Here is a 27,093-nt window from a genome sequence, read left to right on the forward strand (position 1 = left end):
TTCCTCAACTGTTTTTCATCTTCAGAATAATTTGAAGTTTTAAAAAAACTTGTTCCTTTACAACTGGAAGCTGATGCATCTAATGATTGCTTATGTTTGTTGGTGGTCAAGTGTTTCGTTATCACTGCTCTGCCCCCAACTGCAATACAAAATTCACCACTGCAAATATTGCAGAAAACAATAGTATCCTTCTTTGATATGAGGAATGGAAATTCCTTTTTCAATTTATCATTGAAATGGCATTTTCTCTTTTTTGAATTTTTCATCCCTTAAATGAAATTTAATATTAAAAATAAAATATAGAGCTACACGAACGATGCAAGCCCATTAGGAACTGAAAACGTTACATCATGGAAGGTGAATTTTTTGGAAGCTAAATTAACAAAACTAAATACAAAAAAAGCCCATTAATTTGGAGTGATATTTGGATATACTTATCATTTTCTAATTAAAAATGTTTTATGAAACTAATCAAAATGTGTTATTAATAGATATGGTTTGAGCTTACATTTCCACTTTAAAACTCAAATTTCGGGAAAATACTTGTAAACAAAATTATACATACTTGGAAATTATTAAATAAATAATGAATTAATGAAACGTGAATTGTGCTTACCTGTCTATTACTGAATATTCACTGAGAAAGAAATATTCGTGAGTCTACAATGTTGTGTGTTCAGTGTCATATTTCAGTAATAAGTACACAAAGCCATTTGTGTGCTCGGTATATTATGCGCTTTCTCAAGGTATCCCATGCAGAGCACATGTGTCTCATAATTGCATCTCTTCCACACTGTACTTACTGATCATTGATAAATCATCATGTCAAATACAGATAAGTCACATCACATGCAGTGGATCAGCTCTGCATTGATGGAATACGGACATTTACAGATTAGTACTCCGATATTCAAAAGGAGGACATGTAGGGGATACTTTTCGAGGAATGACGGAACTTACAAAAGAAGGACTGTCCTCCCTAAAGGAGGACGATTGATCACCTTATTTTTATACCCCCTTTGACCTCCCCCACTAACTCCCTCCCCTTTCCCTCTGGGATTTGCTGCCTTGTTATCTATACCTGTGTGTTAAGAATATATAATTTGACTAATCCCTTTCTATTCTCTGATCCTATCCCTTCATCCCCCTCCCTTCTGACAGCTGTCCCTCTGGTCCCTGTGACCTCGTCTCTGTCTCTATTCCGTTCCTCAGTTCACTTTGTTCATTAGATTCCACATATAAGTGAGCTCATATGATATTTTTCTTCCTTTGCCTGTCTTATTTCACTTAGCATAAAAATCTCTAGGTCCATTCATGCTGTCGCAAATGGTAAGATTTTCTTCTTTTTTACAGCCATGTAGTATTCAATTGTGTGTGTGTGTGTGTGTATATATATATATATATATATATATGACAGTTTTTTAATCCACTTGTCTACTGACAGACACTTGGGCTGTTTCCAGATCTTGGCTATTATAAACAATGCTGCCATAAACATGGGGGTGCATATCTTATTTTGAGTCAGTGATTTGGTATTCTTAGGATATATTCCTAAAAGTGGGATAGCTGGGTCAAAAGACAGTTCCATTTTTAATTTTTTGAGGAAACCCCATACAGCCTTCCACAGTAGCTGCACCAGTCTGCATTCCCACCAGCAGTGCAGGAGGGTTCCTTTTGCTCCACACCCCCACCAGCACTTACTGTGTGTTGTTTTGTTAATGAGCACCATTCTGACTGGTGTGAAGTGATATCTCATTATGGTTTAAATTGGCATTTCTCTAATGATTAGTGATGTTGAGCATTTTTTCATATATCTATTGGCCATTTGTATGTCCTCTTTGGGATGTGTCTATTCAGTTCTTTTGCCCATTTTTTAATTGGTTTGTTTACCTTCCTAGTGTTGAGTTTTAGATGTTCTTTATAAATTTTGGTGATTAACCAGATAAATGATTTGTATTTTGTATGTTGCCATTTTATTCTCTTGATGGTTTCCTTTGCTGTGCAGAAACTTTTTACTATAGTTTAATGTACTCCCACTTATTTTTGTTTATATTTCTGGGTCTTTTATTTTGGTGTGATATCTATGAAATTTTTGCCAAAATCAATATCATAGAGCTTAACCTTATGTTTTCTTCTAACAGTTTTTAAAATTTTTTATTTATTTTAAATTAAATTTATTAGGGTTACATCAATTAATAAAATTATACAGGTTTCAAGTGTATAAGTGTATGTTATCTTTATATTGCATTGTCTGTTCACTATCGAAAATCAAATCTTCCATCACTATATATTTAATTTTTATTTATTGATTTTAGAGAAGAGAAGAGAAAGGGAAAGAGACAGAAACATTAATTTGCTATTCTATCTACTTATGCATTCATTGGTTGACTCTTGGATGTGCCCTGACCAGGGATCAAACCCACAGGTGTAATAAACAACTGAGCTTGCCTGGCCAGGGCTTCTGTTTAAACATAGGTCTTGTGTTTAAATATTTAACCCATTTAGAGGTGAAATTTGTGTAGACCATAAGACACTGGTCCAACTTCATTCTTTTACACGTGGATATCCAGTTTTCCCAGCCCTATTTGTTGATGAAACTCTCCTTTTGCCATTGTATATTCTTGACACCCTCGTGGAACATCAGTTGATTGTATGTGTGTAGATTTACTCTTAGGCTCTCTGTTCAGTGGCATAGCCATATGTTTCTGCCTTAATTCCAGTACATGCTATTTGTTTATTATAGTTTTGTAATATATTTTGAAGTCAGGAACTGCGTGTAGCCTTGTTCTTTCTCTGGACTGGTTAAGCTATTTGTGATCTTTTGAGGTTTGGCATGAGTTATAAAATTGCCTTTTTTGTCCTATTTTTGAATTTTTGAATGTACTTTGAATATATTGAAATTTTTATAAGGAATGCATTAAATCTATAGATCTTTTGGTAGTATAATGTTTTTTGCTTTCTTAGTTCAGTTTATTATTTCTTTCTTTGTGGAGCTATTGTAAACTGAACTATTCTTTTCCCCTAATTTTTTTTTCAGATAGTTTGTTGTTAGTGTACAAAAACAATGAAATTTTAGATGTTGATTTTGTATCCTGCAACTTTGCTGAACTAATTTATTAGTTCTTACAGTGTTTTGTGGAGAATTTAGAATTTTCTCCATATAGAAACATGTTGTCTCCAAATAGGAACAATGTTACTTCTCCCTTTACAATTTGCATGCATAGCCTCAACAGATCCAGCTTACTTGGCTTCCCAAACTGCAGGGACACAAATTAAGACCCTCTGTCTACCGGAGGTAAAAGGGTTACTCATTATCTCTCCACTTTGGCTGGAGTAAAATCAGAGCATAACTTAATCTAAACCAATCCTCTTCATCAACACTTTCTCCTCATTTCACAGACTTCTACCTTTCCATATCACTTCACTGGATTTGGGATTCAGTGACTTTGGGATCCAGAAGAATAAAGACTTGAAACCAGTCATCTAGTTATGAAAAGGGAATACGGTAAGGGCAAAATTAGGCTTTACACTGACTGATACTTTCCCAATTGAAAATATTCTTTCAAGTACAGACTTTGTGTCAAAAGTTCTGGAAGCAATTTCAATTTTGCCACTTACTTTCTGAGAGATTTCATGCAAATTATTCTTTTTTTTTGAGAGTCAAGGAGGGAGACAGGAACATGGCTCTGCTCCTGTATGTGCCCTGACCAGGAAATCAAACCAGCAACCTCCATGCACCAGGAGGATGCTACAACTGACCAAGCTATCTGGCCAGGGTTTTGTTTCTTTTTTATTTTCAGAGAGTCAGAGAGAGAAATAGAGAGAGAGGGGAGGGGTGAGGGAAGCATTCATTCACTGTTCCACTCAGCCTTGCACTCATTGGCTGCTTCCTGTGTGTGCCCTGACCAGGGATCAAACCCGCAACCTTGTCCCAAAACAACAAGCTAACTGGCCAGGATCTAAATATCTTTGATCTTCAGATTCCTCCTTTTTAAAAGGTATTAAAATAATACTTTTATTAAAGAAAAATTGTGAAATTATAGACAGTATATGGAAAATATCAGGCTTAGTGTATTAGTCAGGGTTCTCCAGAGAAACAGAGTCAACAGGATATATAGGTCTGAGAACCAGGAGCTCCAGGGAAAAGAAGATTGACGGCCCAGCTCAGGCTAGCAGCAAATTCAACCTTTCTCCACCTTTCCGTTCTACTCACACCCTCAACAGATTGGGTGATGTCCACCCACCCTGGGGAGGACTGTTTGCCTTTCTTTATTCACCAATTCAATGCTAGTAATTTCTTCTACAAACATGCTCTGACCATCCCATGCCCAGTCTAGTTCGCACAGAAAATTAACCATAATATGAAGTATCACTTTTGATGTTTTGATGTGGTAGTTATTTCAGTCCAAATATTTATCCGTTTATGTATCTTATTAGAATAACCCTGCCAAGAAAGAGCTTTTAGCTCATGTTTGGCAACCCTAGCAACTGTTTGCTGAGGCAACCAGTTTATTATCTCATTAGCCCTGGTTATTAATAAGTAAGTATATCAGGCCACAATCTTTGTCTCTTTATCTAATCTTTGTCCTTGTTCCATTTCTGAAGGTCACTCAGGACAAATCTCATTCCTCTGCCATATGCAACTCATCAGTCATTTAAATACAATGCTGGCCTCCATCTGGCCTCCATCTTTCCTCGGGGCCAGGGAACCTCGCTGGGCGGGATGCGCTCTGTACTCAATGAAGCCTTTTATTATTCCACAGTTCGTGGTTCCGGCCCCTTCCTTCATTCTCGGCGGGGAAAAATTCCTTACATTTTGGTGCCAAAAACCCGGGAGGTGTTGAAGTCCATAAGGACCGCTCCTCTTTCCCATCCCTTCCGAGAAAGAACCAGGATCTCCGACCTTCCACCCACTTCGGCGCACGGTGCTGTAAGTTCCCTGCCTCCAGCCACCCTTGAGTTCTTTCCTCCAAGACTCCCTGTCTGGAAACCGTAGCTACGTCAGGGAAGTCTTTCCGTTCTGAGTGTGTGTGCTTGTGGAGACGTCCCGAGCACATCCACTTTACCTTTTCTGTCTGTGGCCAGACCTTGAGATTTAGGATGCTAAATCTTAATTTAGGACGCTGATACTTAAATATGACCACTCCGAGGACTGAGGGCAGCCGTGGGGCACAAGAATCTCCCTCCCTAAAGAAGAAAGTTTCTTCTCCACTGTGGCCAGGCCACAGAACCCACTGAATTAGCCTCTGGAAGGTACTTTCGGCTTTAACACCCTCACCAATTTAACTATCGCCAAAAAAGCTGGGAACTGATTGGAGATCTCTTACATACACAGCTTCTAATTATTCGCGCACCCGTCCTTAATCTCTGTGTCACCTGTTCCACTGTGCAGGCCTTTTTCTGGCCAGAGAAACCTCACCTAAAACCTCACTCCTGATCTTTTCTTCTCCGTGGACTCCCAACTCTCTCTGCCTCCTGCCTGACCCCCGGGGGCACCCCTCCCTTGGGACTTCTCTGGTCCCTCTGCGGACCTCTTTTGTGCTCGGGTCTCTTCCCTCTGAGAGCCCTCTCCCCTCCCTTCGCAGAAACCTGTTTCTTATTCACCACTACCATCTCTCTTTCTCCTCCTCTGCTGGCCAGGGGCCAGAAAAAAAAAGTTAAAAAAATTAAAAAAAAAGTTAAATACAGTGCTGTATTCTCCTAGCGCTCTCTCAGTAAAGGTCCAACATGAAGTTTATGGCAAACCGAAGACTAGCACTTGGAATTGCAATTCTTAGTCCTCAACTGCTTTCTTAAACAAATAATTCTGACTTCTTCTAAGTCACAGTGGATCCCCAAGGATGCCTCGGTTCCTCAGAACTGCAAACCTTTATGAGCAAACCAATGCATTTTAATACATTTCCAGGAATTATTTTTGCTGCAGATGAGGAGAGATTATGTTCAGTGTTGTCAGAAAATGTGATGGATATGGTTGTACAGTTCAATTGCTACCAAAAAGATTAGAACTTTCTAGAACATGCAGGTGCAGCCTGGGATGCAGACAACTCTATCAGACAATCATCTAGCTCTGAACATTGTGGTATTGTATTAATAGCTCTCTTTCATTTGTTCAAGCACTCTGCCAATAATTCTGGTACTTGAAAGTAAATTGCTGGCATAAAAAAGTCATAAATGATTGTTCTAAGACTTGAGCTCACCCTGCCTTAGCAAGGCGGTCACAGCCCATCCTCTCCCTAGCAACCTGACCGTCCACTCTCCCAGAAGCTTCCCTTTATAACTCAAAGTCTAGCTTCTTAACCTGAGGCCTCAACATTTTCATGCTCATATTTAATGTATTTTGTTACCTTAGACAAGATGTTGATCAATATTTTGTTATTCGGAGGCAGTCGTGATATGTTTTTAATCGCTCTTGGGAATGCACCTCTCCCCTCCTGTGTGATCTCCACCCTCACCTCTGTTTCTGAAGATTAGATACAATGCAGATGCATTTTGTTCATTAGTAGTGGTGTTATGTAAAATTAAAACATGAAAAGCAAAAATACTTTTTGAGTAACTGGAAACCCATGTTAAAGAAATATAAACAACTTTATTAAATAATATTTCTGAGTCCAAATTTGTAATAAGAAGTTATAGAAGTTGAACAAAAAACAAGTGTGGCTTCAAACTGTATAGAATTAAATCAATGATTGTTATAAGGATACCCAAGAATAGAAAATAATAAGCAGAAAAATACAGAAAATGTGATCAGCTGAGAAGAGACTGAGTATTAACAGGGGATAGTTTAGAAATAAAATAAAATTTTACATTAAAGAATACAATAAAAATAAATGAAAATGGAGTATATATATTTCTTCCTTTGTTAGCTCAATATCTCCATATACTCAGAGATAAAAACTTTTATCCTCTAAAGCTTCCTAATTACTACTAAGAAGGCCAGTTTAGATAAAAAGATGAGAAGTTGAAGGTTTAAAAATAATAAAAGAGTTAAATATTGTATTTTCTGAACTACAGGGATATAGTATAATTTATTAAATACTGAAGAGAAAATGAGATAAAATATAAATTGAAATGATTAGTTCCATTCAGGCAAATAAGTACGTAGGACCCATTAGCTAAGAGGGTGGATTCCAGCCCTGGCCAGATAGCTCAGTTACTTAGAGCATCATCCCAATGTGTAGAGGTTGCTAGTTTGATGCCCACCCTTTCCTTTCCCTCTATAATCAATAAATTAAAATAAAAAAAAAACTCTAAAAAAAGAGGGTGGATTTAAAAAACCATAGAGTTTATGGGAAAATGGAAAATGTGGCAAATCAGTGTAAATTACAGATTTTGAGCATCTACCATACCAAATCACACAACTTTTGTTTGAACAAAATACTATGCACAGGCTCACTTCTAAGACAGTGTTGTTCCTTATACAAGACAGAGAGGTCATTTTAGTCAAATTTTTGCACTGTGAATATACAGGTAAAAAATATTTAAATGTAAGAGCTAGAACTAAGAAATTAGACCAAATAAAGTATAAATGTTGCATATCACAACAGGGGAAGATTTTTTTTTTTATATAAAATAGGACTGTTGGGCAGATAAAATGTATTATGCTCACTTTGTTAAAGATGGCCCTGCCCACGTGAGGCCATCGCCCAGGTGATATTAATGTGTGTTGAGAATCCTTGTAGCCTGGGGCTTGGTTTTGGGATTAAGCCTTTCCCACCCTTTTTGGAGTGAGGTGGTACAATCCTATCATGCCTCAGAGAAGTGACTTTGTATTAGAGACTTCCCTATTATGTATATTGGATTAAGGGTTTGGATTTCTACACTATAAAATGGGGTCGGAGCGGGAGCTTGCACTCTTGGTTCCTGAGGTTAGCATGAGAGAGCAGAGAGAGTAGAGCCAGCAGTGGGAGGAGGCCACGTGGAGGAGGCCAGGAAAAGCAGCCAAGATGGCGGAGTGCTGAGTGAGATGCCAGTTTGTACAGAGTTTGTATCTGGGATAAGGAAGGAGATGGGGAACTGAGGAGAATAAAGCTGGTGAGCTAGAAACCTTTGATTCTAGGAAACTCGGATAAGTCAGTGGCTTTGTGAGCACTGAATGTGATTGGGTTTTGGAGCCCAGTGTGTGTTTTTACTTGCCCGCTGGGTGAAAGCTAGGATTAAAGACTATGGCCCACCAGTTTGTGGCTCCATTGTTTCTTTACCGACTGTCCGAATCCAATGCGAACCTGTATGGGCCAGGCTGCTCTGATAGTGGCCCTGGCCATAGCTCCTGGCTTTACAAGGACTATACTAGAGAATCTACACAAGAGTCTCAATTTTTAGGAGGATGCAAAGGATAAACTAAACAAGAATAAATAAAGCAAATAATGTTGGTGAGATTTTGGTAGAAAAATAATTCTTGAAAGATATGTAAAAAGAAAATATAAATTGTGAGAGAAGAAAATATGACAGGAGATAAACAGTAAAAAGAAAACAAGGAAACAAGAATATCAACATGAAGGTGAATGCAAAATTAGGACCATGAACACGAAGAGAAAATATGATAATATAAATATAAAGGAGCAAGAAAGCTTCCCATTGTAAAATAACTTCTGAATAATATGTTTTGCCTAAGATGAGATGTTATACCTAACACTTTCTTAATACAGACTTTTCAAGAAAATAAACCAAGATGATGATGGCTTATTTTCTCTAATATTATAAACAATCGGTTTCAGAAAGTGACTTGCAGCTATCAATCCTTAAGATCCCTGGTGAACAGGTAAATGTCTTAAAAGGTGAAAAAAGAACAGGATAAGATTTTTTTTTAAATAAGTAAACTTGCATTTTATTAATACATTAATTTTAACAATTTGATAATATACCAACAGTATTCTAAAGAATTTCTTTTATTTATTTATTTATTTATTTATTTATTTATTTATTTATTTATTTATGAGGAAGGGAGATAGAGAGACAGACTCTGACCAGGATCCACCTGGCAACCCCCGTCTGAGGCTGATGCTTTGCCTGTCTGGGGCCATGCTCACAACTGAGCTATTTTTAACGTCTAAGGCAGAGACTCCACAGAGCCATCCTCACCATCCAGAACCAACATCCTCAGATCAATTGAACCATGTATGTCTGTAGGAGAAGAAGAAAGAGAGAGAGAGAGAAGGGGGAGGGCGAGAGCAGGAGAGCAGATGGTCACTCCCTGTGAGTCCTGGTCAGGAATTGAACCCACGACATCCACATGCTGGACTGACACTACCACTGAGCCTACTGGCCAGGGCCAGTATAAATCATTAGTTACTTTGCAAATATACAAAGTATAGAATTTCTGACTAAAAAATGACAAACTTATTGCGTCAAAGAATATGTAGTTTTCAACCTCATTAAAATTAAAAACTAGTCATTTTTCTTAAGCATATTTTTATATGATTAGAATGTCTTGGGTATGAGAACATCAGGTCTGTTTGTGTTTAAAGAGTAAATTTATAAATTAATTATTGAGGCAATTTATACAAACAATTGGAATCTGAATTTGAATGTATATTATAAATCGCTTTTGAACAGAAGATAGTTAAAATATTCATCTCATTGGTTGGCATTTTCAGGGAGTGTAGTATTCTATTTAGGTGAATATTATAGCCTTTCCCTTTCAGAAGTTTATTTTTCTGCAATTTTAAAAAATTTATTGGGGTGACATTGGTTAATAAAAATATACAGGTTTCAGGTGTACAATTCTATAATACATGATCTGTATATTGCATTGTGTGTTTACCACCCCAGGTCAAGTCTCCCTCCTTTAAAAGGACTCTTGTTTCAAATATCACCTTTCTGCATATAATTTAAACTTTTCTGGATAGCTCAGGGTCATCATTAGAAAAATCAATAGCTGTGCTGGGTTGCAATACTCTGCTGTCCCCTGGAGACTGATGAGTGCTTCCACTCTAACAAATGACCCTGCATGACTTCTGTTTTTAAATACTTCACTGTCAGGCTGTCAGTCAGCCTGCTCCAGGAGTCTCCATCCCCACCTCTCCTTCCCAAATATAAAACATTTCACACATCCAACTTTTTTTAATTTGCTGCTACATTTTACCGTAAATGAGACGCATTAAGTTTAGAGAGGATGGGAGAAGAGGGAAGAGAGTAGTTAAGGCTACCAAAACTGCAAACACTGAAACCTGTAAATTCTAAAGTGGAAAATATTTTAAAGTGAGTAATGAGTAAGAACTGCCCTGTTGCAACGAGTTGCACTACCTTCCAAGTATAGAGCTTGTTTCATCTCCAGGGAAACCAGATGGCTGCAGCAGAGAAGTTTTCTCTGGAAGTTTATGGAAACAATTTACTCCCACTCTCAGGGAATGGGAGAAGAAATTGGAAGTATCTAATCCTCATGGAAATTACTCTGAAGGACTTGACCTGGAGAAGCATTTTTGTTATGGTCTAACCCAGGGGTCTCAAACTCGCGGCCCGCCCACCAATTTTGTGCGGCCGCAGACTGGCCCGCAGACTAATCCACGAAGTTTGATTAGTCTGCGGGCTGCACAAAATTGGTGGGCGGGCCGCGAGTTTGAGACCCCTGGTAACCCAAAGGGAACAGATCCTTTGGGAAAATAGCACCCTCCAATAGGAGGTCGCAGTGCTAAAGGGCAAGGCTCTCTAGCCAAATGCATGCTCCTCGCTGTAGTATCTTCAGATGTGGCAAGGAGATAGGGGGGAAAAAAGAAAATTCATTAGAAAATTGCAAATTGTTTTTTTCTTTTATTTACTGATCCATCATAAGGTTCATCTCAAATTGAGCTTCTTATATATTGTTTTAAGCTTTTTGCTTATTGACGCTTTGTTTTGTAATAAGTATTAGGGTTGCCTTCAGTATTCAAATTTAAAATATGAGTTTTTCAGATTTATCATTTTAGCCATTAACTACTTAGTAAAAAAAAATAAAACTTTTACATATTGTAAGAAAATTTAAAGCCACCCTAATGGAAAAAGAAAAAAAAAGGGGGGAAGAAGGTGACATGGGAGTAGAAATTTTATGAGCAGTGTATAATTAACACTTAAATAAAATTTAATTTCCATTTCATTTCCATTAATTCTCCCAAGAATACAATATTAATAAAGTCATGTTCCCTTACAGTTTATTGAAAACCAGCCAGAAAAATGTTAGTGAAATACCCAGTAAATTCCAAGCACCACATGTCCAGATTAGTTACAATGCCTTGACATTTCCTCAGTGAGAGCACACACATACTATTTCTTTTGTTATAAAATAACTTCCTGAATTTGCATATTTTTCAATATATCCCAGGACCTTTCCTCTCTCCCTTAGGTTTGGCCTCCTTCCATTTTCTAGCTCTCCATTGACTTTCTCTACTAAACGTAGAGAATTCAAGGAAGTCTTTGGGGTTATAGGAATAGGTGATTATCATTAGTCTAAGAAGTATTTAGGTGATACAATCAGTAAAAGTTGGACAGGGAGGGAGGTTAGTGGGATATATATTTTTTAAATTTTTGTTTATTGATTTTTAGAGAGAGAAGAGAGAGAAAGGTGGTGGTGGGGTGAGGTGGGAGGTGCAGGAAGCTTCAATTCCTAGATACTTCCAACACATGCCTTGACCTGACAAGCCCAGGGCTTCGAACCAGTGACCTCAGCGTTCCAGGTCGATTCTTTATCTTCTGCACCACCAGAGGTCAGGCAAGGAGAATATGATTTTGTTGTCCAAATCTATTATGTTTTGAGTTTGACTAAGCTGACACATCATGAATCACTGTAGTGAAACCAGATTATGAGGAATGGTCATAGCAGGATAGGTACTACTTCCTGGAGAAATGCTATAGTTTGTGGGGTACTGAGAGAGAAACAAGTATGGGAACTCAGGACAGGGACTCACGAGGTTAATCAAGAGAATTAACATTGTGAAAAAAAATAAAACAAAGGGAAAAAAGAGAATTAATGCAAGAACTATATTATTACAGTGATGATACAAGGTTAACGTGAGGAAAGATTCTGAGGCCAAATTGATGCTGCAGCTTCAAACTACAGCATTTTGAATTAGGAAGTGGATGTGTCCCAGGGTCTCAGGCCAGGCTGAACTTCTGTGTGGGGATTAAGGCTTTGAGAAGGAACCTACACATTCATTCCTCTGTCAACTCATATTCATTGAGGCTCCCTAGTTACAGAGACAGTTCTAAGCTCAAGAATCAGCAGTGATCCAAACAAATTATCTGACCTCTTGAAATTTACATTTGAGTGGGTAGATATTGACAATAACTGAATAAACAGATGGACATAGACTGTATTTTCAGTTATAGTAAGTACAATAAAAATAAATCAGAGGAAAAAGATGGAGAATGTCAGCAGGTACAATTTTACATAAGGTTATAATATAAGAATTTACTGAAGATTTAAATATCTCAAAGTAAGAGAAAGAACATGTTGTCATTTGGAAGACAAGTAGTCCAGGAAAATGAGATGACAAATCCAGGGTCCTCGGTGGGCAGGAATGGGCTTTTTCTGCTCCAAGATCAAAAAGAGGCCAGCATAACTAATATAACTTGGTTGAAGACAGTATTGAGTCAAATTTTCTTTTTGTTACCTAATAAGTAATATCAATGTGCTTTTACTAGTCCTTAAAAATTCATTTGTAAACTATTTTAACAATTAATTTTCATGAACATAGTCTCATGTAGACAAGATATGTTGGTCTTAATTTTACCTGGTTGATACATACGTACACAGCCTGTAACAGATCTAAGAGAGCTGCTTATTATATCACAAGGCACTATTCTTTCAGCATTTTAAATTTTAATCTAGTATTATAAATGATTTTTCATAATTGATAGAATTTCCAAGCCTTCAACAGGGAAGAGTATCCATCTGGTGAAAATCTTCTAAACATGTTACTTTTAAGTATGGGGAAGCAGGGAATTTTGAGAACTGTTACTTCTTATTTTCTAGTAGAAGTACTCAGTTTACCTATCTACACTGCAGCATTATCAAGGGAAGCCTCAAATTTTCACATATTGTTTTTGTGCACAGTCTGAAGAAAAGTTTCAATTTATAAAAATAATTCATAAAACCATCTACACCTTTGTAGGATATGGATATCTAATTTCTGAAATAAAGTACTTACTTAGCAATAAAAATTAGGAACTGCTGTTTCTATTTTTGATGATTTCTGTTCTCTCTGAGAAAAAGAACAGATTCCTGGTCAATCAGATTTTAGACTCTTCTGTACCTCAGATAAAGGGTATAGAAGACATAAGGAAAAATGTCTTAGGAAGTTTTGTTTTTTATATTTGAAGTTCAGATAAATGACTTTTGTAGGACATTTTGTAAGATGTTAGGTGATAGTTTTCAAATCACTGATGTGTGAAACAGTCTCTGAAAAAAATTTACAGGAAGGGCACCACTGAGAATAAGTGGGGTAAATAAAACTCCTCTTTTCAGAAGGTCTGTATGTGTAATATAAGACTAATAGCATGAGCCATTGATCATTACTATGTGAATGTCATTACAGAGAAACATGGACTCTCAATAGAGGACAGTTGTAATCAATTTGATCAAGACTTTATTGTGTCCATCTATTCGATGAGTAATTTTACTGTCTTTGAAAGGCATGGAATTGTAAGATCTCATCAATATACCTCAATATACATTCACAACTGCACAACACACAAAAATTATGAAATACTTATTATTGATATTGTTATTTATTTTTTGTCCACTCATAAAAACAACTCAGAGGGTTTAAAGATATTCACCCAACCAGCAAAGGAAAATAGGTTCTGCTTGTTGAAACAGTGGAGGGAAAAATAAGAAAAATATTAAAATCATTTTTCTTCCCACTAAATAAGGTGCATGAAGTCTCAATTTGTTTCTGAAAAAAATTTATAGGAATGTGCACAGAAGTTTAAAAAAATCATTGTAATTAAAGACATGAGCTTTGGAGAAATTAATTAAGCCCTGGATATCACAGTTTTGAAACCTAAGCTTTACCTAATTTATTACTTGGTGCGAGAAAGTTGAAGAAGTGAGTCCTATGCTCATGAATATTGACTTTATTTTAATGAATACTTCAAAACAGTTGTCTTGTCTTCTTTGGCTAGAACTGAACAAAAAACATAGAACTAATAGTAAATTAATTAATGTTGTATTTTAGGTAATAGTAAAATGTCATTTCATTTTCCTTGGCTTTAGCCTTTAAGTTATAATTTATGTGATAATATTAAATTAGTTAATTGATTGATTCATTTTTTTTAGTCTCTTTCAGGAGAAAAAAGTTGCTTAGAAATAGATATTTGCATTATATATCTTGAAAACAGTTGGGCTTACAAAAGTCTCAAACCAAAGGAGAATTTTTTCACATTTTATTGTATTATAACACTTGTAATCTTAGTACTTGACACAAGAGCAAAGCAGCATGCAAAAGCATATACTCTGTCAATGGTTGTGAACACATATTGAATTACTAACCCAAAAAATGGCATTATAAAATCTCAAAGGGGTGTAAAACTTCACTAAATATTTTCTCTCTACTGATAAAATAAGTATTTAGTGCGCTTTATGAGTAAATGTTTAGTGTTCCTAAAATGAACATCCAAATGCATGGCTTAGAATCTTCCACAATAGGCATACTGCCAAAAGAAAGAAATAAAGGAAAAATAAATGTTTCAATCTGGATGTGAAATAACAGCTGAACCTTTTAAACTGCAAACTCCAATAATCTACTGTTGTTAGGAGAGTACTACTTTCTTAGTAAAAATTTTCACTTACAATAAACAGGGTATAAGAGAAAAGGAAAAGAAAATTTTGTTTCATTTTGGTTTTCTGTAATGATAACAATCTTTACATCAATGCAAGCACTGATCTGCCCTTCAGGAAATATTATTTACATTTTAGTGGGTAGAAACGTGAACTGAAAGAAGAATGGTTTTTCTCAAGATTATTTATAGTACCAATGATTTTTCTTTGGATTGAATATCTTTTTATCACTCAATGTTATCTTATTGGGAATAGAAATTCAAAATTTCTATCGTAAATGTGTCAAGGCCATTTTGAAAAAAGCTAATGTCAAATTTAATTATTAAAATAAAACAAATTTGTGTAAAATTTGTTGTATTTCTTCTATTATAATTGGAGCATTTGGCTTGTTTCCTTAGAAAATTTTTGTACTTAATACTTAAATTTTTATAAAAATGTATGTGCTTTATCAGGAAGAGAAGCTCTCTTTTATGTATAGATGTGAGAAAACTTAAATTTCACAGTCCTTGTAATAAAATTGTTGAAGACACTAGGTATACTGTTTGCAGTAGGCTCAACTCCATATGTATTAGAGTTCATTATTAGGAGAAACTATAACAATTAAGGTGAAGGTGAGTATCATATTTTCACTATCTTCTGTCAAGCGCCAAAATAACTTGCTGATCTTGATTTGGTTCTCTTAAAAGTTAGGACAATGTTACAACAGGGCTTATATCCATTAAAGGAAACATTTAAATTTATGGTAAGTAACTTCTTAAATAGATAGAAAATTGCTTTGTTTCAATTTAAAGGCAAAAGGGCAAAATATGGTAGTGGATGTTGCAAAATAAGTACTACTCTGAAACATGACTGTGTACTGTATATGTATGTAACAACCAGCTAAAATTATTATATGAATTAAATAAGAGTCTGGGCATAATTCAGGGGACATAGGGTTAGTTAATGCCAATATTTAGAACACAGGTTGAGGCAAATAACTGGTGTGAGTGGTCAGGTAAACCATGAGTTAGCATTTCAGAAAACTGGAAGAAATAGGTCAGGTAGGATTCCCTTATTTACAGACCTAGGTAATTCAGCACTTTGGACAGGTACTTAGAATATTTAACCTTTAGGCCAGTGATTTTCAAACTTTTTTGAGCTGTGGCACATTTTTTACATTTACAAAATCCTGGGGCACACCACCTACCAAAATGACACTCTAACACAGTACATATTATACAGATAGTTAATAATATAGTTTCACTTAGTGTGAAACCTGGGCCTGTTTCAATGAACACAAAAGGGATATCCTGGCAGGAATGGTAGAAAGATAGATACACGCAAAGCTCTTCCTCAACAATTCTCAGTCTCTCTCTGTTTTTAGTTTTTATTGCAGTCAAGCTTGAGAAGCTCAGCTCACATAGATATGTGGTTGAAAACGGGAGCAATGTCAAAATAGCTTTGTTGGCCAGAATGGGGAACTCCTTGGCAACAGATAACCAAAAACTGTCCAAAGGAAGATCAGCAAACTTTAGCTTTAAAGTTAGATAACATTGTGATGCATTGTATATCACCCTCTGCGGGGGCCTCTTTTAAAAAGAAAAAAGTCAAATATCTATATACACCATCAGGATAGACATAACCAGCTGTGGCTGAGGCTTCATCTAGTGGTGGCAACATTTACCTCCAGTCCTGACCAGGATTAGAAATTGGGACCACGGGGAGGAGTAGCAGCTTCAACTATTCGCCCCAGTCACACAATGACAAGTGTGTGGCAGCCCGAGTGGGGACCTTCCTGGGTGTGGATGAGAGGCGACCTACTATTGGTTCATCGCTAGTGGTCGGGATGAATCCTAGAAGGTGATTGGTCAGTGAGCATTCCCTGTGCCTCCACTCTTCCTGTCGCTGATAGCTGGAGGGATTGTGAGGGGAATGTTTATGTTCGGATGGAGGCGACTGGCGGCGGGCTGGATAAATAGCCTCCTCAAGCAGTATTCGGCACGCAGGCCGTAGTTTGGGCACCCATGTTTAATTTCCCCATGGCACACCTGACCATGTCTCATGGTACACTAGTTGAAAAACACTGCTTTAGGCAACCAGACCTACCCATTAATGCTACTTGGCAGTGTTTTCCTTACACCTGGATGTGCCCTTAATCCCAACGGAATTATGTGCATTTATTGAAAGAATTCTGTGGTCTATAGTCTGTTTCACATGAAGCTTATATCTTCAGTCTTGATGTGAAGGTTCAGAATGTTCTTATTACCTAAGGTTATGACAGGCTTGCCACTGTGTCTTGTTCTATTAAATTAATTTTAAACTTAATGAATATAAAAAAGTGAAAAATAGATCATCCAAGTTATGGAAAAAAGTCTCTTTATTAACACTTGATGGTCCCCAAGGCCAAGTCCCTTGGGTCATTTACATGTATGGCCATTCAGCAGCTGTTTCATAGCAAACTGAAATGAGTTGTTCAGCCTGGATTGGGGGTTGGTGATGCAGAGAAAGGTTTTAAGAATCTACTAACATTCTGCCTAGGGCTATGTGGCATAACTGTAGAGCAGGGGTCCCCAAACTTTTTACACAGGGGGCCAGTTCACTGTCCCTCAGACCGTTGGAGGGCCGGAATATCAAAAAAAAAAAACTATGAACAAATCCCTATGCACACTGCACATATCTTATTTTAAAGTTAAAAAAAAAAAAAAAAACAACAGGAACAAATACAATATTTAAAATAAAGAACAAGTAAATTTAAATCAACAAGCTGACCAGTATTTCAATGGGAACTATGGGCCTGCTTTTGGCTAATGAGATGGTCAATATCAGGTTCCATATTTGTCACTGCTAGCCGTAACAAGTGATATGTGCTCATCTCACTGACCACCAATGAAAGAGGTGCCCCTTCTGGAAGTGCAGCGGGGGCCGGGTAAATGGCCTTAGGGGGCTGCAGTTTGGGGACCCCTGCTGTAGATGGTAACTCAAGTACATTAAGGTATTCCTTGCAGCCTCTGGTGGAGCAAGGACTTTGAGCCAATTTCTGAAAGGGAGAACTGCATGCAATTCAGGATAGTTCATCTGATTTCCAATCAAAGGACAAATTCCACTTTACTTAAGTTTTTTTCACTTATCGACAATGAGACAAACATGTATACATATGAGAAATGCTTGAAAGAATATATTCTTCTTCATAACAAAGCCAGAGATATCTAACTCCAGTTGCATTAGCAGTTTTGCTGTTTTGGTCTGTGGGTTGGAATTAGTCTGAAAGGCCCCACATGGTTAACAAGTCTATAACTTTAATGTTTAGAGTAACTCAATGCCTTCTTCATTGTTTTAGTGGATTCACAGATATTAAAGATTAATTTTCTGGTCTTGCTGAGGGCTCTACAGAGTACTGAGAAGGCATGAGCAAGTTCTAGCAGATAAAGAGAAGGGATCAATGGCCCTAACACTGAAGAAGGAAGAACATAGTAACCAAGAACAACTGGGATTTTGTTAAAGAAATCTTATGACAGATTGATATGAAGGCATGACAAATATAAAAGTTCCTAAGTATTTGTCTAGTTGCATAACATTGACTGTTACTCTTGAAAGTCTGAAAGCACCAAAGCAGGAAAGGCACTCCCTAGGTTTCCTTGACAAATAATACATTAAGTGTTAGCCCTGATTTAAAGCTCAGAATCAAGCACAGTGAAGGAAGCACAGTCAGATTTGAAATGTGCCCTAGGTGTCTGTCTAGATAGTTCTGTGACTTGCGAAAAGAGCTTTTCACTATATCCAAGTACACGATGTATATTTGTAAACAATGACATTGATTCCCCAAAGTCACATATGTAAATCAGCCCTATTATTCACTGATCATGTCTATGCATGTTGGCGTGATTAACGAGTTGGCAACAAACTAAGCAAACTAATCTGTCAATGATGAAAATAAATCTGAAGATTTAGGACAATCCACTCTGGCTCCTGAAATGTGGTTAAGTTTGTATGCTTTTGCCTTGGACAGATTCTCGGTTGGTTAGAACATCATCCTGAAGCATAGTACTTGACAGTTCGATCTCCAGGCAGGGCACATGTAGGGGCAGATTAATGTTCCTTTCTCTCTCCCTTCCTCTCTCTCTAAAATCAACACAAAAATTTTTTTTAAAAGTTTAAAGTTTGTATGATTTTAGTACATTTCCCTAAAAATTAAACTGGAACCTAAAATTTATAGTTTATATTTTAAAATATATTGATAAATTAAATAATTTAATGACATCTAGTTTTTCATGAGAATAAAATTTAACATGAACATTTAGTTAGTTTAATTTTTCAAATGTCTCTATAGTTAATACAGTGTGTATTTTTAAAATAAGAGAAAAGTTCATATTGTTAATCATACTACTCTTAGAATGTTCCTGTTTGTTAAGACACTGCTTGTTTGCCACATAAATACTATTTAAATAAGGTAATTAAATATAATACATTATTAATGCAAACTAATGAATGTCACTAAATAATATTACAAATTCTATAGGAATATATACTAAAAAACTTACTGTTTACTTACAGATTTATTTCATATAATTATTTTCTATGATCTAGACAGTTATTTATCATGCATAATGTAAAGTGGCTTATATGATTAACACAGCTTCTTTATTTAAAATATTTTCAATCAGTCTCTACTATCATTCAGTTTTGGCGATCTGTAGAAGAAACAAGATTCATGTATAAAACCATTTTCTTCTCCTGGGTATTTTTTCCTATATCTTATAAATTTGGCAATAAACAACTAAATGTCTCAGCCATAACTTAGGCATATGTCTCAGCCTAAACTGCCTGTGGAGTGTGAAATAAAAGAAGAGGTGTTAATACTTTTAACAACTTAAAACTGTTGATTTCTTAAGTAACAACAGCCTACTGAACATCTGCAGGTAAATAGAGGAGGTAGTGCAGAGCCAAATTGTTAACAACCCAGCCTGTTTGCCAATGGTAGACCTCAGTATTTTATGGGTTATGTAGCAATATATATGTTAGGAGTTTTGTTTGTAATATCTCTCACTGTTAATTGCAGTTCAGTAAACCAGATCCATCTTTGGATTTACTAATACATATAAATATAAGTGACACATATAAGAACTAGGAGGATTCAATGAAAGTACTATTTTCTATTGTTTTTTGTTTTAAAATCTCATTATTCATATACAGGTACATAATTTAATTAGACAAACTACATGCATGTAGATATGACTTAAACATAAAAATAAAAGCATATCCACATGTTATTTATTTGTATTTTTCAATGCTATCATCCCCTGTTTACTCTAAGACTACTGAGGTTCAGAGGTAATAACTAGATTACATAATAGTTAGAGTGGCTAAGTAATAAAGCAGATTGTGGCTCATTGTCACACCGCTCTTTTCATGGAAACCTCCTCCCCACATTCAGGGTTTTAATTTCACCTGTTGTTCATGTTTGACTTGGCTACACAGAAGACTTGTTATTGCTCTAAAGCTTGGGAGTTCATCCACCCGTCATATTTTCCTACTCTATCATTCTGCATGGAAGACGAGTGGAGACCAGGGAAGGGAAGTAGCTGGAGAAAACTAGAGATAAATGACAGGACTTGAACTCAAGCCCCAGGCTCTTTTAGTTGCTACTTAAGGATGAAGATAATTTATCTGCAAGATCACAGTTTAGCCTCAGGAGGAAATCACAAGAATACTTCAGTGGGTTTGTATATACACATTTCTCTTGGAATCTGAAGAGTAGAAATAATTCAGCTGTATTTTAACTTTTCTGTAGGAACTGTTTCTAAAATGATATTATTAAAGCTTTCAAAGCAAAAACAGTAGCACATTGGTAACCTGGCACCGTAATGAATTTCCGATGATAAAGTGTGAGGCAACAAGGACCAGATACAGCAGGAGAGCTGTGCTTACCTTCATAAGTCCCACTCTCTAGGAGAGCACCGCTTTTCTCTAGTTCCATGAAATCTTCAACGGTGATGAAGATATAGTCCACTCCAGGGACCTCACCCTCCTTATGTGGCCTTGTGGTGCCTGAAGAAGGAAAATTAAAAATGGAAGAAAGTTTACTGTTGAACTTTAGAAATATCATTGTACTTCTGAATATTCAATAACATTGTACTTCTTGCTAGTTAGCAGTTTGCATTTATTCTTCTGTTTGTTTGGAAACAGAAAAGAGCAAGGGGTCAAGATTAAACTAAATATACAAAGCATTTTTCTTTATTACACTTATGAAGAGTTCATTGCCTTGGAATATGGCTGCTAAATTTTTTTTGGTGAAAAATGCAGGACATTGTGGCTTTTTTAAAGAGGCGTTTGAGTACCGGGCCAGGGGCCTACTAGCTCAGGAATTTACATATCTCATTTCCATGAATGGACCTTTATTGTTCTTTAGAATGCTTTGTTATGACATAAATGGAAAATAGAAATGTTAGCAAAATGTCAATTTATTTGTACATTTTCATAATCTGATCCTTTGGGGGTGAAGCTATTGGTTATCATTTGTTAATTTTGCACAAAAGAAATTATATTTGATTGAAAAGCACAAAATCATTATTACTTAAAATTAAGTAATTAAATAATAATCTGAATTGAGTAATAATTATAATTGAGTTGGTATTATAATGCTCATAATAGAACTTTTTCCCTCCCTCCCTCCCTCTCTCCCTTCCTTCCTTCCATCCTCCTTCCCTCCCCCCTTCCCTCCTTCGCTCCCTTCCTTCCTTCCATCCTTGCTTTCTCTTTTATTTTTGCCTTTCCTTCTGAAAGAATTGGGAGGTGACTTGCTCCCAGATGTTCCTGCATGGGTCCACCACTCTTGTTTCCTGTATCTCCTATAGTGTGAAGGGCTCATGTACCGTCAGGAGAGACAGCTCATCAGCTGTGCTCTATAGCTCTGCTGGAGAACACAGGCTTCCCAGCCTGCTGTCTAGTTCATGAGGCAGAAAGCAAAATCCAGACACATTGAAAGCTATGAGTTTGTTTCCTGGTACAGTTTCTTCCTTAAACATTTCTTAAGCTTCTTCTTTTCTTTTTCTATGCCACCTACATAAGATGTTTTATATAATCAGAGTGGGATTTACATAATAAATACATGAGAATAGTATGTAGAAGGCAAATGTATAAGCAAAGTAGCAGTACATTGGCACACTTTTACATATTTAAAATCTCCTCCATATTCTCTATAAAAACAACAAATATTTCAAACCCTTAACTTTTATTTTCACTCTCCGAAATCTTTATCAACTAAGCCATGAGAATGCCAGTAAGTTCTCTTTTTGATCTATTAGGATCAACCCTGAAGTGGAAATGAGAAGCATAAATTAATATCAAAGTATATAATATGATAGAGGAAATTGATTCTTCATAAAAATTAATAATCTCCATTAAAGACATTTTTTAAGATTTGAAGGAGTTATTTTATTTTTTCCATAATCATGTTTAATTATTTCCCCCGAATTTATAATTTATTTTGTTTAACTGGGTCACATTTTGCTATATTTCCTACTGTTTTTAGTCTATTAAATATAAACCTCTCATACTATGTATGCATAATATTGTCAAATTAATGTTTCTATGAGAAACTTAACTTTTAATATCCTGACTTTTATGTGCTTAACCCTTGTGAATTAAAAGCACATTATCATGGTTTTTGGCAATCAATTTGTTTTTCTGATTATTTAGAACACACTCTAATCATTATAAAAAATCACATATCATGGTTTTTGGCAATCAATTTGTTTTTTCTGATTATTTAGAACACACTCTAACCATTATAAAAAAATCACATAACAAAGTTTCAATTTTCCTTCCTAATTTATCTGAACATTTCAGGAGCTACACACTTTGATTAATTCACTTCTTGCATTGTGGTAAAGCCTTTTCAGCACCATGTGAGCACAGGACCACATGCTTGAGAGCAAGTTCCGGGGCTGACGACTTCACTAGAGCTACTCTCAGGTGTCAAATTCTAGTGAATATATTTGGGGTTGTGCTCTTTTTGGGAGGATCATCAGAACTTTGGTTCACTAGGTGATTTCCCATCTGCAACTAGTACCTCAGGAAACGTGACTGAGTTCTTGCATCGGAGATACAGATTCCTAGTAGCTGTATCAGTATTACCTGTGACTGTTAACCTTCTTAATATTGGCTGCCAATTTGGACTGAGGTCAAGCTTATTCTACTGTTGCTTAAAAAACTTCTACACCACAATCTCTCTCTCTCTCTCTCTCTCTCTCTCTCTCTCTCCTCTCTCTCTCTTTTAAATGAGAGGAGGGAGATAGGCTCCTGCATACATCCTGACCGGGATCCAGTTGGTGACCCCTCTCTGGAACTGATGCTCAGATCAACCAACCTATTTCTAGTGCTTGAGGCTCACGCACTCAGACCAACTGAGCTATCCTCAGTGCCCAGGGCTGACAACTGAACCAACTGAGCCACTCACTAGCTATGGGAAGAGAAACAGGAGAGACTGGGTAGAAGGGAAAGAAGCAGATGGTTGCTTCTTATGTGTGCTGTGACTGAGGATTGAACCTGGGATGTCCATATGCCAGGCCAATGCTCTATTCACTGAGCCAACTGACCAGAGCCTACACCACATCTCAAATGTTGTAATTACTAGCTTTGATATTGATCTTCCATCCTTTTTTCTCATTCTGTTCTTCTTCCTAACTATAACTTCCAGTCTCTTGATCCCTCCTAATTTCCCTGATAGCCCCAAAATTTGGCTTCATTGGCATCTCTAACTACTGAGGACTGGGAACAACCTGGAATCTCTTCTTTCTATTAGTTTATCTTCACCACTTCCTGACTCTTCATGAGCCCCCAAGTTCACTATTAGCTATTTCACTCATAGACTGCAGTTGCTACAGAAAACCATAAACTTTCAGTGACAAAGTATGCTACAAGTTCAGGTTATGTGATGTCAGTTCATGCCACTGATGCTTGGTAATCGTTTTATACACATGATCTTCCTATTGTGTCATAATTCCAACTACTTCCCAATGCTCAACTGCTTTAACTTCCAGCAGAAAATATCAGCTCATTCTCTTATTGGTAAAGTAAGATAAAATAATTTAATAAACTGTTATCAAATTCCCTAAAGTTTCCTAATTTTTGCTTCCATTATCTGCATTATCTCATCCTTCATTGGAAACACAGAACCATTTTGTGAAGACATATCCCTTCTCCTTTGCCTTCTTTCAAAGTTTAATTTTTGTTCTTTATCAAAGTTACATATACTGATATTGTAAAGATTCTATAATTCTGTAAGGTTAGCTATTTTCAACAAAAAAAAGTGGATGGTCATTATCCCACCCCCACACAAACTCTCTCCCTTTATCCAGAGGCAAACACTCAACCTTAGAGTTGATTTTTTTGCTTTACCTTCACATCTTTAAATAATTCATTTATAATGTCTGTTGTTTTATTACTTTAGTCATTATTCTTAGATTTCTTGGTAAAGAAAATAAGGATTTAGCTTTTCTGGTCCACACTTCTGCACATCAACTCCTTTTTCTCTCCTCCTCTTATACTCCCATCAGAGCAAACATGTTCTTAGATTACTGTTGAGTGTTTACAGTAATAATGCAATGCAAATCTGGTCCCAGATGATCCTTGTAATGTTCTAATTTTCCTCCTTGTATAGCTATCTGTTTACTCTAGATTTAATATTTTTATTTTCAATTTTTCAGGTATTAATTAATTCACCCTCTCCTTGCTGGATAAATATCCTCTCAAAATATGCCAGTACATTTAATGTCTCGTGCCATCCTCCTGGAGCCTGCTGCCCTGCTCCAATGTAGACTATGTTGTCCTAGCACTCAGCCGCCATCCTGGCATCCCCTTGTGCCATGGTCCTGGGCTTCACATGGTCTTTTCCCTATGTCACATCCTCTCTCCCAGATCCTGTGTCTCTTTCTGTGGTCTGTCCTCTCATTTTGGCAGAACACATCTCTCAGAAGGTTTCTATCAAAGGTTGCACAAGAGCTACATATTTGAGACTTTGCATGTCTGAGAATTGCTTCATTCCACCCTCACAAGTGGCAAAGCGGACTCACCATCTCAGGAAAATATCATAATGAAAACATATTTCCCCCATCTTACTCCTCTGTGAATATCACTGCCATTCTTCCAGTCATGCCTGCGTTGGGATTTCCCATCACAGTCACATTTGAGGTCTCCCTCACTCTTTTGTTCCAACTCCAAATATCTGACAAATTCTATGCCTTCATATTTCCTTTCTGCACTGTATTCACTCAAAAACTGCTCACCCCAGCAGCCCTGGTTCAGCTGATCACATGCCCTCTCCAAAGGGCTTATCTACCCAATCTCTAGTCAAGAGACTTAGTCAGAGAAGGTAAGGAGAGGCATAGACAGAGAGTTTAAAAGTATCAGGAGAAGCTCATATTCCATTTTTGACAATAAAAGGCAACTCTCATGGTATACTGGGCTGTAGAGTCTCTTTAGATGAGCTTGTTGTGATGGAACACAGAGGAAGACATAAATTAAGAATATTCTCCTTAAGAAACATCTTTCTTTCTGGCTTGCCATGTATCACTCAACTTTCCTATTAGCCTAAATTTTCCACCATTAGAATTATTCTTTGGTTTGGATAAAACATAAACCACCCTTAAAAATGTATGCCTTGGTAGACAAGAGAGTGAGCAATGGAATCAAACAGCTTGGCCCACAAGCTCTATTTGTTCTCAGCATTACCCTGAGCAAGGTCCTCTACAAACTCTAGTTTTCTTCATGTAAAATGAAAACAACACTAGTAGCATCTTTAAAGGGCTGATTTGAAGGACAAATGAGATAATCCATTTAAGGTAGTAAAGACAATGGGTGGAACTTACTAAACACTCAAAAAAGTATTGTTGTCTGGAAGAGCAGAGATGACATCATGAATAAATTTACCCCCCATGGATTCTTGCCCCAAATACTATCTAAGCTCTTACTACAAACCAAGCATTATTCAATATATTTGAGACATATCTTTGAACAATACAGAATAGGATCTCTTCCCTCATGAAACTTATAATCTAACAACATGTTACAGAGCATTAAAAAACACATTTAAAAAGTAAGTTATAAAATATGCTGCAAAGAGTGAAGTCCTATTAAAGGAGCATACATAAAATCATTAGCAACTCTGGATTGTTTAGTGGGTCAGCTACTTACATTAGTAACTATAGGCTTAGCCAATACAAAGTAAAAGTTTGAAGAGAAGAGAGACTTCAAAGGGAAGCAGAGATTTACAAGACTATGGGCTGCGAGCTTCCCAGGAGTGAATGACAGCTTAGCTAAGAGACCTTTGGGAGGACAAAGGTGAGCCACAAAGTGCCTAATTTTGTTTTGGAAAGAATCACTAAATTCTCAAAAAGAAATATCACATTTCACATACTGCTTGTTCTAGCTTAAGCCAATTGGCTTATACATTGGTGTCCAATACAGACATTTTTAAACTTTCAACGTAATATTCATAAGATTGATCAATATTATATAGTGCATGGTGGGTTCTGACAACTGGTATATGTAAGTACACACACACACATGACACATACCACCCCTAATTTTTAATAAAAAAATGTATCACAGAAAGATTCATAGAATTAAAATTTAGAACATATGCATTCTCTTTGTTTTAACATTTTAGGTATGTAGTCATGAATTTAGTTGATGACCAGTTTTGTTTTTTTTATCGGCAATGAGGTAAATAATATATATGAAATAGTATTATAAGAAGTAAAAGCATGAACACTATGAAAACTATGGCTTCATCTCTTATTGCTTCATTCCTCTTATATCATATTAATAGCACTACTAAGATAATACATTTCTAACAAACATTGTTGATGGCATCTTATTTTTTTAGTCTATTATAATCAGTGTTTTAAATGAACTAATTGCATTTAGGCTAACACTCTTTTTTTTTGCAAGAGAGACAGAAAGAGACAGAAAGGTAGACAGAGAAGGACCAATAAAGACACACAGACAGGAAAGGAGAGAGATGAGAAGCATCAACTCAGAGTTGTGGCACTTTAGTTGTTCATTGATTGCTTTTTCATATGTGCCTTGACCAGAGGGTTCCAGTCAAGCCAGTGACCCCCGGCTCAAGCCAGCAACCTTGGGCTCAGGCTAGCAACCTTGGGCTCAGGCCAACAACATTTGGGTTCAAGCCAGTGACCACGGTCGTGTCTATGACCCCACGCTCCAGCTGAGGACCCCATGCTCAAGCTAAATGAGCCTGTGTTCAGGCTGGTGACCTTTCGGTTTTGAAACTGGTCCTCAGCGTCCCAGGCCGACACTGCATTCACTCTGTCCTTGCTGGACAGGCAGGCTAACATTTCTTAAAA

The 27,093-nt window shown here is 36.6% G+C and overlaps 1 protein-coding gene across 3 annotated transcripts in view; it reads right to left on the minus strand.

Moving 5' to 3' along the window:
* MAGI2 (membrane associated guanylate kinase, WW and PDZ domain containing 2) overlaps nucleotides 1-27,093 on the minus strand; it is a 1,711,587-nt gene that overhangs the window by 755,033 nt on the left and 929,461 nt on the right. For all 3 annotated transcript variants that reach the window (XM_066354483.1, XM_066354482.1, XM_066354484.1), the window contains one exon: nucleotides 20,654-20,773. In XM_066354483.1, coding sequence (XP_066210580.1) covers nucleotides 20,654-20,773 — 120 coding nt within the window. The remainder of the gene's footprint in view (nucleotides 1-20,653; nucleotides 20,774-27,093) is intronic.

This window comes from Saccopteryx leptura, chromosome 12 (genome assembly GCF_036850995.1).
Source record: "Saccopteryx leptura isolate mSacLep1 chromosome 12, mSacLep1_pri_phased_curated, whole genome shotgun sequence".
Lineage (NCBI taxonomy): Eukaryota > Metazoa > Chordata > Mammalia > Chiroptera > Emballonuridae > Saccopteryx > Saccopteryx leptura.